Source organism: Notothenia rossii (assembly GCF_949606895.1).
Source record: "Notothenia rossii genome assembly, chromosome: 9".
NCBI lineage: Eukaryota > Metazoa > Chordata > Actinopteri > Perciformes > Nototheniidae > Notothenia > Notothenia rossii.
In genome coordinates this window covers 30,762,549-30,774,428 of record NC_136907.1, presented here as the reverse complement: position 1 = coordinate 30,774,428, position 11,880 = coordinate 30,762,549, and the positions used below count along the sequence as shown (strand labels likewise).

Here is an 11,880-nt window from a genome sequence, read left to right as displayed (position 1 = left end):
CTCTTAGCGACATTTAGGGATACATTGTGCTGTTTGACTTGCCTGTTTATTACAAAAAGAGTAAAAAACAGAACACAGCCCAGCACTGGAATACAAAATGACATACAGCTATCATTACTTTCATTTAAATCTACAGATGTGATAACATTAACAGTTGCACTTTTAAAGCAATTCACTTGTATTTACTTTTAAATTGAAGATCACCCTTAGAAAAAAAGGGAGGGCAACCACTGCAAAATATGAATATATAAAAAGTCTAGGCATTCCAAATGGTTGCGGTCCTTAATCATAAAATATGTATTTTACACCTTGCACTACATTTGAGTCTCAGCGCAGACAGTGACTCAGCTCTTCAGACCCACGAGCAAAATGGAGAGTGACAGATACTGGCAGGGGTGAGCTAAGAGCTTTGGGTCTTATTAAGGAGCCTTCAAGCACACTACTAACTAACCATGAACCCCACACTTAGGTGAATCATTCTCATGAAACATCCTTACTAGTTCATTATAGGCACTGCCCTGGCTGTGCTAATTGGTGCGTTTCACAAGAGGGAACATCGGTTTAAGTCCTGAGCAAAAAACGTAATTTAAATGTGTTCCTATTCATTGGAAGGAATGTTCTACCAAGTTTAGTTTCTATATAGGTATTGTACGTTTTTGTTTGAAAACATACCCTTTTTAAAAAAAAAAGTAAGATAAACAGAGACAAAATACTCACATTTAGAATGAAGACTACAAAAGGTTATAAACAGGCTCTTTATTAACAGGTTTATAGAAGGATGTAAAGCTGACCCCCCTTATCCAATTCTGCAGTTCACTGGGTGACAGAGCAAAACACTTTGACAAAGCCAAGACAAGTATTCACTTCTACCTAAGGTAACAAACTATTACAATTATTTTAAGAGTTGAGGAATGGACTTGGATAGCTGGTATCATGACTCATTTGAACCCTGGCAGGTCTAGAGGGTGTGAACAGAGTGGCTAATACTGGAAACATAACAAGAAAAGAGTATAGCAAGGACTCCCATCGTGAAAAAAAAAGAAAATCACAGATGTTTATTACTAAATTCATGACACTTTGCGAGCCAGTCTCTCATTCATTTACATTCTAAAACAATAAAAAAAACAAGCTATAAAAGATGCTACTTCAGTATAATGGCTCAAGTAGTACACATATGTAAGTAACAACACAAATAAAGTGGTATGACTCATTAACAAAGCTGTGGGTAATCTGTCTGGAGGCTTCACTACCAAATCACAGAGACACATCCTCCCTGTCAGGGTATGTCTTCATATAAACCTCAACCATTGAGTCCAGATCATATGCTACATCACAGTTTATGTTCAAAAGAGCGATACTTTTTGATTTGAATTGGTCAGGCGTGTTCTCCATGTACATCTGGAAGCGCTTGTACGCCACATCACAGCTGTCCTCCAGAGTCAAGGTAGGGATGATGGCGATCTGCCTCAGAACTGCGAGCATGTTCGGGAAGAACTTCACATCGGCCAGCTGCAGCGTTTCCTGGAGATTGGTGGGAAAAGTCTCGCCTTTGCCCCTTTTGCTCCATTTAACCCACCAACAGTGCATCTCGGCGGAGAGGGTTCCTGCATTAGGGATGGAGTTCTTAAACACTTGCAGACTCTCTTCCTCAGGTTCAGTAGACTTGTGCTGCTCTATGACGGCAGGGACCAGGGACAGACATCTCATAGCCTTCAGGTGGTCCTCACAGAAGAGAGTATCAATTTCTCTGATGACATGCTCCACTATGGGAACAGACAGGTGCTTCTTGTAGTAACTCTCCGGCCGAACAGCTCCAGATTCTGACTGGTGCTTTCTCAAGTAAGACCGAGGAACCTTAATTGGGATCTCCATCGCAGTGGCTAGGTGAGCGGCCTCGTCGTTCCAGAACTCGTGATAAACATCAATATTGTCAGACACTTCCTTCAGGGAGTGCAATACAGCTTTTAAACTCGCTGCGGCAAAGTGGACATCTGATGCTTTGCCTTGCAGGTTCCTCCCGAAAGCTTGTGTCAGTGTCAGAGTGTTTTTCAGCACAACCAAAGCCATTACGAATTCAAAATCAGCTAATGCTTTTGAAATCTCTAAAGCGTTGTGTGTGACTTGATCGTTCCACCTCATGTCCTCGTTGTCATGAACACTGTCCACACAGAGTAACAATGCCTCTAGGATTTCCAAGGCCACCTCAAACGCATCATGTCGTCTGGTCCAGCTGGTTCCACAGATCTCCTTCAGCTCCTTGGCTCTCTCTTCTTTGTCCGGGTAGAAAATCGAAATGGCATGCTCCAACTCCAACTGCAGTAGAGTGGACTCACTAAAGAATGACTCAATCTTCTTCAAGGTCGACAAAACAAGCTGAACCCCTGACAAAGCCATTCCATTTGCCAGTACCAGGTTCAATGTACGAGTAGATCTGGGTGTAAGCATTGCCATTGGATACCTTTCTAACAATTTGGCAGAAAATGCTTTTAGTTTACCTAAATGTGTCCCAGAGCAGGAGTGGGCTTGACCTCTACACTGCTCCATATCCAAACCCCAATGATCTGTCATTTCAGAGAGAAGTTTCTCTGCTAAGGCCTCTCCGTGTCCTTCGAAGGACAAAAATCCAACAAACCTCTCCTGCTGGCAGTTAGACTGGTCCACAAAACGGAGAAAGACGGGGAGGAACCATTCTCCTGAGATCTTCACCAAGTCATCAGTAAGTAAGGAGAAAAAGCCATTTTGTTGAACTTCCTCCACAAGCTTACTGCGGATGTATTTCTCACAAACCTCAACCAGCAGACTGAGCTGAGCTGAGGAGCAGCTCTCTTTATTCGCGTCGTACCTCTTCTTAAGGACCTCATCTCCACAGTTCATGCTATATTCTAACAATGCTTGAAAGTTACTTGACCCAAGGCCATCCTGTTTATTGTCACCGGGCCCTGTCGGAGGAATGCTTTGCTCTCCCAATAGTACAAGAACTTTAAATAAGGACTTAAGATACTCTTTGTGTTCCTCTTCTTCTGGGGGAGTCTGGACATCTTTTTTAGCTGTCTCTGCTTGAGACTTCTTGAGTTCTAAAAAGAGAATATAAAAAACAGGCAAGATAAAATGAGTCAATCATTCACTATGTGTCTAATGTGGGAGTCATTTGTTTCATTGTAAGTAATACATGAATACATGTGTGTTTGTGTTGATATTTCGACTTACTTTTTCTCCCCTTACTGTCTGTTTCATCATCCTTGGTCTACAATAATAAAAGGCAAATTAAAACGTGATTTAAAAAAATGATAATCTACTTATACAAATGATTATCTCCCATTAATAAATGAAGATGTATTTTACCCACCATTGCATTACTGCGCTTCCCCTGTCCATTTTGAGGTTTGCTCTGTCCTTCAAAGATAGTTGGTATGGCACCATCCTTCAACACTGTACCCTGAGCGTCCTGTAAACAGAGTCAAGGCAGAGAAGTTCATTATACAAACCATATTTAGACTGAACATACAAATAGGACTAATGGACTAACTAGGAATGTGATCTTTGAGAATATAAAACATCACAATATTCTTTTCCAGATATCTTAAGATTGATATTGCAACAATATTGTAGGGGCTTTTTTTTTTTAATTGTAAAGCCCTTTGATAAATACTAACACAATAAGATTTTTGATAAATGATTATGAGCAATGCGTATATAATGACTTATTGGGTCATGACAAATATTAAAAGTTTGACATTAACATTATTATTGTATTTTAGCCTTCAAAAACAGAAAAATATTAACCTTTATGCTATTTTATGATATCTACAATCAAACACGATATATAGTCCAATATCACATTATCGGCATATTGCAAAGTCATATTAACTAACTTTTATTCCTGTAACCTATAAAATAACTACATTTTATTCTGTATTGATTGAGGTTGTAGTGAAACAATATAAAGGGCAGCACAAAGCCATTCTTTTACATTTTAATTGAAGGCCGGGCAATTTGATCCAAAACTTGTGCACATCTTGTAAACACAACTTACACTTTCAACCAAGGATGCTTCAAAATGTTTCCCACACAGTCTGTAGCACTCAAACAAATGCTCTGCTGATTTGTTGCTGAGATCTTGCCTCTGACACTTTTCAACCCACTTCTTCGACCTGAACGGAGGGGATACATCCAAAGATACTATTAATTGTCCATACAATTTTAGCTTTGAGTTTCAGTTATACATCAATCAGCCAAGGCATGCTTTATTTTACTAAAAACAAGGAACAATGACCAAGATTATAAAGCTAAACAAAACATAAAACAACAAAAGCATATCATGGATATGACAATTCTATAACTAGTGACATTTATTTATTTTGTAGATTAATATGGGAGGCTAACATGAGCCAAACCTCCTGTGTACTGTTGTACTGTATTAATGAATGATAATGTATGATGCATAATAAAACGACCATGGACAAGATCTCCTGATGGAACACTGTTATCAATCCCACCTGGGCCTCTTCTGCTAAAACAAAAAGGGTTGTAGACGTGCCCTTACAGAAAAAATAAACTAAGTATGTCGTCTACAGATATAATTTACCACAACTGTAGAATTGTATACTTTGGTATGGGTTGTATTTTGTAAATCGGGTTTTGCATAACATGTTCACATCCTCCAAAAGGAATCATGATGTCAGGTGTCTATGTTTGCAAAAAGCAACGCCACGTGCATCTGTCAACCTTCTGAATTGGTTTTGCAAGTTGAGGTAACTCGATATTGTATGGGTTTAATAAAGAATGCGCTACAGAGCGAAACACAGGCAGGACATCTTGCTGAAATATGCCTCGGCACTTAAAGCAAAGTTACCCTCGTTGTATAATGCCGTTCTCTTATTTGACGTACAAAGTAACACGTTGTTTTGGGTAGCTTGAGAGCTCCCGGTTTGCTTTAGCATCATTAGCAATAGTTACCTTTCTGGGCCACATGGGAACCTGAAGAGGGGCTGGGGGTCGGATTGCCCCCCAGGACAGCCCGGCACAGCGCATTGAACCTGCATTCTGTTTGTGTATGATATACTAGTGTTTTCACTATGAAATCCTTTTCAGATAAGCGAACTACGTCGCTAACGCTAAGTTAGCTTTCAAGATTTGTTGTAGGCCTATAGTAAATTCATTTCCGACTTTTTCTTTCAAAATAAAACAAATGCACTTTGCTTTTTACAAAATATTCTAATGTATCACAAGTTATTGTCATAAGCCCTATGAGAAAATGCATACGAAAACTAGGCTTGTCAAGTCTAAATCAACTAGTGTATTCTTTTTGATTTTGGTTGGAATTTTGATTTTATTTTGAAGGCAAATTCTTGCAAGTGAAACATTTTTTTGTGAAGCGTGATGTAGGAACAATTCTATGGGATTAGTTTTGTATCATAAAGATAAAGCAACACTTTCTCAGAATAAAGCAAAACTATGAGTTTAAAAGAAAAAAAACGGAGTAAAGCAAAATCAAATAAATTAAAAAATAAAACTACAAGTTGCAAACAACTAATTTGTGTAATCATGTAAACTATAAGTATTTTTTCTTTGTTTTAACATAGGTTTTTGTTTGCAGTTCTTGTTTCTTCTATCTCAATGATCAGACTTTGGCTCTCGCTGCAGCTCTTCTCTTTTGTTCCCTCATTTTTTGTTTGAGATTCTGACACAAACTTCCCAGGTGGGCGGGACTTTCAGGGGTGTGTCCCCATCAGTGTTGGGCAAGTTACTTTTAAAAAGTAACTAATAATAGTTATAGTTACTGCTCACAAAAAAATAGTAGTAACTAGTTACTTTATTAGTTACTAAATTATAAAAGTAACTAGTAACACGTTACTTTTCTTTAAAAATAATAACAATAAAAATACAAGTTTGTGTGTTGTTCTGTGGCACAGTAAGAGAAAAGACAACTCCCCATCATTGTAGCAAGTATCATTATGAAATGTAGTGGAACAATAAAACACAAAAGATATGTTTAGACATTTTGACAGGCATGTTTATTGTAGCCTCAACAATCAAGTGGACAATGCTTTCTGTCCCGCACACAGTTTACATTTGACCGTAAAAAAATGTTTCGTCCTTTATCCCCACAAATTGAAAATAGAGGTTATATCTCCAAGTTGTAAATGCGCTGCTGCTCTCGCTGATACTTGCATCTGCCATTGTGTGCGTGTGTGTGTGCTGGTGGTGGGCGTTGCCGTCTATGTGTGTATGTTAGCAAATGTTTGTGTGTCTGTGTATTTTCCCCATAAGGCAAGACCCGCCCAACTCTGTCTCTGATTGGCTTACCCTGAAATGTTACCCCACGTTAACCAATCATTACTCCTCTCTGGTTACTTTCACTTTTTCATGGTACTGTGAAAGGACATCGCTGTATTCAACTGTAAGTTACATCCGCAGGGAGATTCGGTTCAGTTCCATCGCATAATGAAACGCAGTAACGCACCCATTTAAATCACAGTAACTATAATGTTGTATAACGTTACTTAATGGGAATAGGTAACTAGCAACGCTATTAGTTACCGCAAAAAGTAGTCACGCTACAGTAACGCGTTGCAGTAACGCGTTACTGTAACGTGTTAGTCCCAACACTGGTCCCCATTGGCTACTCGGTTTTTGAGTGACAACCCAGTCCCCAAAAGATTTTTATTTTTATTTTAGAGTTAAATAGACCAATCTGGTGCATTTTGAGGGGAACTTAAGAGACTAGATCTATGAAAACACCCATATGAAACAGAAATGTGAACATTTAAATAATCATAAAATCATAAGAACATGGCCATAACCAATAACATACCATATCCAATATTACAAAAAAAATAAAAGTTGTTTATTTATTTTTGGTTCATTTATAGTTGTGAGTGTGTCTGGGACCCTGAACCAGTCTCACCTGTCTTCCTCCTCGACCCCCTGCTCCTCTTTGAGGCAGCAGCAAAGACTAGTTTTAGCTATCAACAAGTTTTAAAACCTTTTTTCACCTATTTAACATTTTTTTCTTTTTATTCATGCATATTTTACTAATCACTCCCCCCTCAAATGGAAATATGTGTTTACATAAATGGTGACCAAACCGTTTGAGACCCACTGAGATAACATTGATTAAAGCCAATCTTAAAATGATTAAACAAACGCCTGTTTGCGACTCCTCAGTGCACACAAAAACATAACTTGGAGAAATAAATAAATACGGATATGTTATTTAAAACCACCTCGAATATGTTGAGTTCATGTTATGAAATGTTTTCTCATAAATGATGCGGTAAGCAGGAGGACAGAATTACGTCTAAACTGACGCCGTGTTGCACTTCTATAGGTTGTATAGATATGAGCATGGTTTTATATTCTTTCACACACACATACGGGTATTGGGCCGAGGGCGACACCTTACTTCCGGTATCCGCCATTTTACGCGAGGTGCAAGCAGGCCGAGGGTTTAGCCATGTTACTTACTTGTTAGATACAAAACTTTGAAGATGGTGAAGTGGTGTAGTGCTGGGACTTGTAGAAATCAAGTAAAAAAGTACTAAGTCATGATATAATAAAAAACGTGAGAAGTAAGAAAAAAAAAGACTTTCCAAAATAAAAATCCTGTAACAGTCTGTGTAACAGTCTGTGTAACAGTCGAGGTCAGGGATGGGCAACTTTGATGGTGGTGGGGGCCACATCATTGATGTACTGGCCACCAGGGGGCCCCAGATTCACTTGGAACCCACACACACACAAATTCCATGTGTTGTATGTAATTATTAACAAATATACTAAGTCTGACATCTTCATTGACATTTTACAATCAAAGGGAACATCCCCAAAAAATGGGAACATCCTCTAATAAGCTCACTAAACAAATATCAGTTCACAGAAATGTTATTTCATTTTTACAAGTGGCATGTTTGTATTGAACAGGTTATTAAACAGTGGAATAAAACTATTTTAAACTATTGGAAAGCACGGAAAATGTGTGTGTATTGAGATTAACCATTAAGATGACATACACATGAAGTCATAAACACTAATCCAGACATTAGTTGTCTAACTTGAACCTAAAACACTTGTAGCCAGTCTCTGCATTCCCCTTATTCCACAATAAGGGGAATGTCAACACAGACATCTGTCAGCCCGCACTCTGCTGTTCCTCAGCACCAATCCCCCTCCCTCCCGCTGAAATTATGAATGAAAAGCGTAGTAATCATAGATAACACGGCAGGGTCCGTGACAGTTTGTTTTCATCTGATTTCAAATAAACAAAGTTTGGTTTTAAGAATATTAAACTTGTTTCGCCAAATTCAGATGATAAAAACAACTTTTAAGCTTGTAAAGGCATAATTACAAGAGGCAACTTAACGTCAAAGCAGGCATAACAACAGCTGGTGTTTCTTGTGAGGGTTTCCCCGGGAAATAAACACAATACACACAAATGCGTCACAGATTAATTCGCGGTATTTGAAATCATGTACGCAGCTCTCGACGTAACTAGGAGTCTAGTGGACGGTATCAGTACTACAAGTAAAAAAAAAGACATTTAAAAATTTTTTTTTTTATTAATTACTTTGTTTATAAATTAATCTGGGGACCGCAAAAAGAGGAGGTGGGGGCCGCCATTTGCCCATCCCTGGTCTAGGTGTTGCTAAGCTTCCTGGACTGAATATCATAGTCTATTGCCTTAATCAATATCTAGGCAACTCTAAAATACCACATATATGCAATGGCATGATAATATTATTGTGAAAAGTGGGGTATTCACCTGGTGTTTCCAGAAGATAGACATAGATGCTGCCAAAATCGACCGAAGGGCACTTTCGAGGGTCGTTTTTCCATACATCTGCACTGCAGGCAGTCTGTAAGGGCAATCTGACAACCCACACACCTCTAGTTTACGCTGGTAACGACCTAGAGCACACCCCTCAAGTCCAGTGATGTAATCCGAAGACATTTAGCGATTTCTTCAGTCGTTAATTCAGAAAAAATACCTAGTGCGCTCTGTCTGGCTACGTTAGCTAGCTGTTTATATTTGCACCTCCAGGATATTTGCACCTCCAGGAAAATGGCATATTTCGCGCGTTGCATTGTGGGTAGCTCGTGACGTCACTGTGTGTGAAAGAATACTTTATGCCGTTCGCCGCCCACTTGATAAGTCAGTTGTAAAACACAGGAGGTATGGAAACTAAGAACACATATGTGGTAAATTGTACAGCTAATATAACACAACACATTAGTTGTATTTCCTTTAACTGGTGGATTATGGATAAAGAGTTGCTGATCGACAGCTGGAACACAAACCACCAAATATAAAACAATCATTCAGATCCAGTCGTCACGACTCCACTCCGGAGGGACTCAGGGAGTGAGAGTGTGTTGTCCAACGACCACTACACCACTGTCGGTGTATGGAAGTGGCCATGTCGGCCGGCCACATCAGACAGACAGTCACCCATGTGTGAGGTAGACCCACATTTGCGCAGCGTTGCGTTCACAATACAAATAAATAAAATAATCGCCAGGCCAGGCCATCGGGAAACATCCCGGTCCTCCCGATGGCCAGTCCGGGCCGGGCTGCTTCTCACTTCGGTTAAATTAAATCCTTGCGTCCCTCACTTGCGTCGTTTCCCTGTTTTTAGTCCCTCCCACTAAGAAGCATGGAGAGACGCAAGGAAGCCACAAGAAGTAGGGAAATGAGTTTTGAGAGCAATGGGACGTCCTTTCCTCCGGATTCTCACGTGAACAAGCCCCCAGGAAGTGCGCCGGACTCAGATGAAAATATTTGTGTCGGCCAAACGGCGGTACTACACTTCCGTTTGGTTGCCAGGCCCGGAAACACTTTTTCCCATTGACTTACATGGGGAAAAAGTGGTCTGTAAATCGTTGGATAATTTTTTTTAAACTAAATAAACTACCCAGTATGAACACTTTTATAGCCCTTATTAAAAACATTTGTTGCTCAAGTTGTAAAAATGTGCTAATAACGTTATTCTGAGAGTTATTTCCCTCTGCATTACGAACGCGCATCTAACCCACGGGACCGCGCCGCCCGGCACGTTCATGTTACGTGTTCAGCATGGTCCCGACCAATCAGAGCACACTGTGCTCACAGGGAGGGTGGAATTATTGCACTGTATATACAGTGCAATAATTCTTTCATGCTAAATGATGCTCTGTTGCTTGGATATGACTAGATCCTGTTACAGCGTAATATAAGTAAATAACGATTGATGTGCACATTGCATTATTACTAGCTAGCCGCTATCTGCTAACTGCCGCCTCGTTAATATCAAACCCATCATAATAACAAATCATTACCATGCTGTCATGAACACGCGGTTCTGTTACGTGTACGCAAATTGACGTGCTTGATGTGAACGAGCATTTTGGTTAAAGTTGCGCATGTGCTATGAACGCACATACGGGTACTTCTCAGGCATGCCGGGTAATCTGTGACGTTTCGCTCTCTCAAAACTTGGGCTATTTTATCATCATGCGCCAATGAGCAACTCTCATAGGAATGAATGAGGCCCCGCCTCCCACGCTGTATCCAGTTCTTATTATACATCCATGGTAGAGACCGGTCTCAAATCAAGCCCCCAGGAAGTGCGCCGGACTCTGGCCGTTTCTCAATCGCGAGGAAACTGGCTTCCAAGCCAATATTTCAAGGATGCTACGTCATCGAGTGCCGCCGAAGGACTGTTCCAATCTCCAGCATACTTGGAATTCCACAGAGGCCGCGTCCTTGGTTTGGGGGAAATTTCGAGGCTGCACCTGGGTAGACTTCGCGTCCTTAAAATCCCCACAATGCTTTGCGCACGGACCAATTTCAAAAAGCCTTGCGAAGAATTGCTGAACCAACCACGCAGCACACATTTAAATGTAAATATGTAGTGGCGTAGAACATGTGTTGGTAAATATGTTATTTTGTTACATTTGTAATCACCAAAAATGTGTTCCGTGAAAGTAAAGCAAGTTCATAATTAGATATCGTGAGGTATTTATTTTCGGTACAGTTTATGTTGAAACCGTTAGAGAGAGTGGCACACTTGTTAGCCTGCTCCATTCTTCTTCGTTTTCCGAAGCCGTGTCTTGGAAGCATACTTGCTTCGTTTCTGAAGGAAGTGACTTGGAAGTACGCGACTACCAAGCCTGCATCCTCCCGATTGAGAAACACCCTCTGAGTAGAATATTCGTTGTGGCCAAACGGCGGTACTACACTTCCTTTAGGTTGCTGGGCCCGGAAACACTTTTTCCCATTGACTTACATGGGGAAAGAATGGTCTGTAAATCGATGGATATTTTTTTTTAAACTAAATAAACCACCCAGTATGAACACTTGTATAGCCCTTATTAAAAAAAAAAAGTTATAACAAGTTGTAAAAATGTGCTAATAACGTTTTTCTGAGAGTTATATCCCTCTGCATTATGAACGCGCATCTAACCCACGGGACCGCGCCGCCCGGCACGTTCATGTTACGTGTTCAGGAGGTTCAGCACTACATGCGTTTATCTTTACCCATGGATGCACAATAACAACGGACCCATATCGTCTCACTGCCATCCAACGGAGCTGTAATAATGGATATATTGCACATGTTTGTTGTAATTCATCATTTGTAAAATATTATACTACATGGGCTGTATGATTAAATCTTGTATTAAAAAAAGGTAATATTACCGACGTTAGATTAACGTCTCTGTAGCTTCTTATTGCACTAAGAAGCTTATTGCACTGTGTGTATCCAGATCCGAAAAAATATATATTGTAAGGCCATACTAAACATGTCTGTGAAGTTTTTTGCTTAAAATACCAAACAGTTCACCCATTGTAGCCATGCCTCATACTGCGCATACCCTTCTTTTGTAGCCCTGTTAGAGAAACGC

General features: G+C 40.0%; 1 protein-coding gene across 2 annotated transcripts; it reads right to left on the bottom strand.

Moving 5' to 3' along the window:
- Positions 1-741: 741 nt before the first annotated feature.
- thap12a (THAP domain containing 12a) lies at positions 742-9,047 on the bottom strand. 2 transcript variants are annotated; one of them, XM_079647633.1, is made up of 5 exons: positions 8,759-9,047; positions 4,034-4,151; positions 3,347-3,445; positions 3,208-3,244; positions 742-3,074 (listed from the first exon to the last, which is right to left on the bottom strand). In XM_079647633.1, the coding sequence occupies exons 1-5, from the start codon at positions 8,830-8,832 to the stop codon at positions 1,255-1,257; spliced, it is 2,148 nt and encodes a 715-aa protein (XP_079503759.1). In that variant the 5' UTR covers positions 8,833-9,047; the 3' UTR covers positions 742-1,254. The 2 variants fall into 2 exon arrangements, with proteins under 2 accessions (XP_079503759.1, XP_079503758.1); XM_079647632.1 differs by lacking the exon at positions 8,759-9,047 and adding an exon at positions 4,957-5,171.
- Between the last annotated feature and the right edge of the window lie 2,833 nt (positions 9,048-11,880).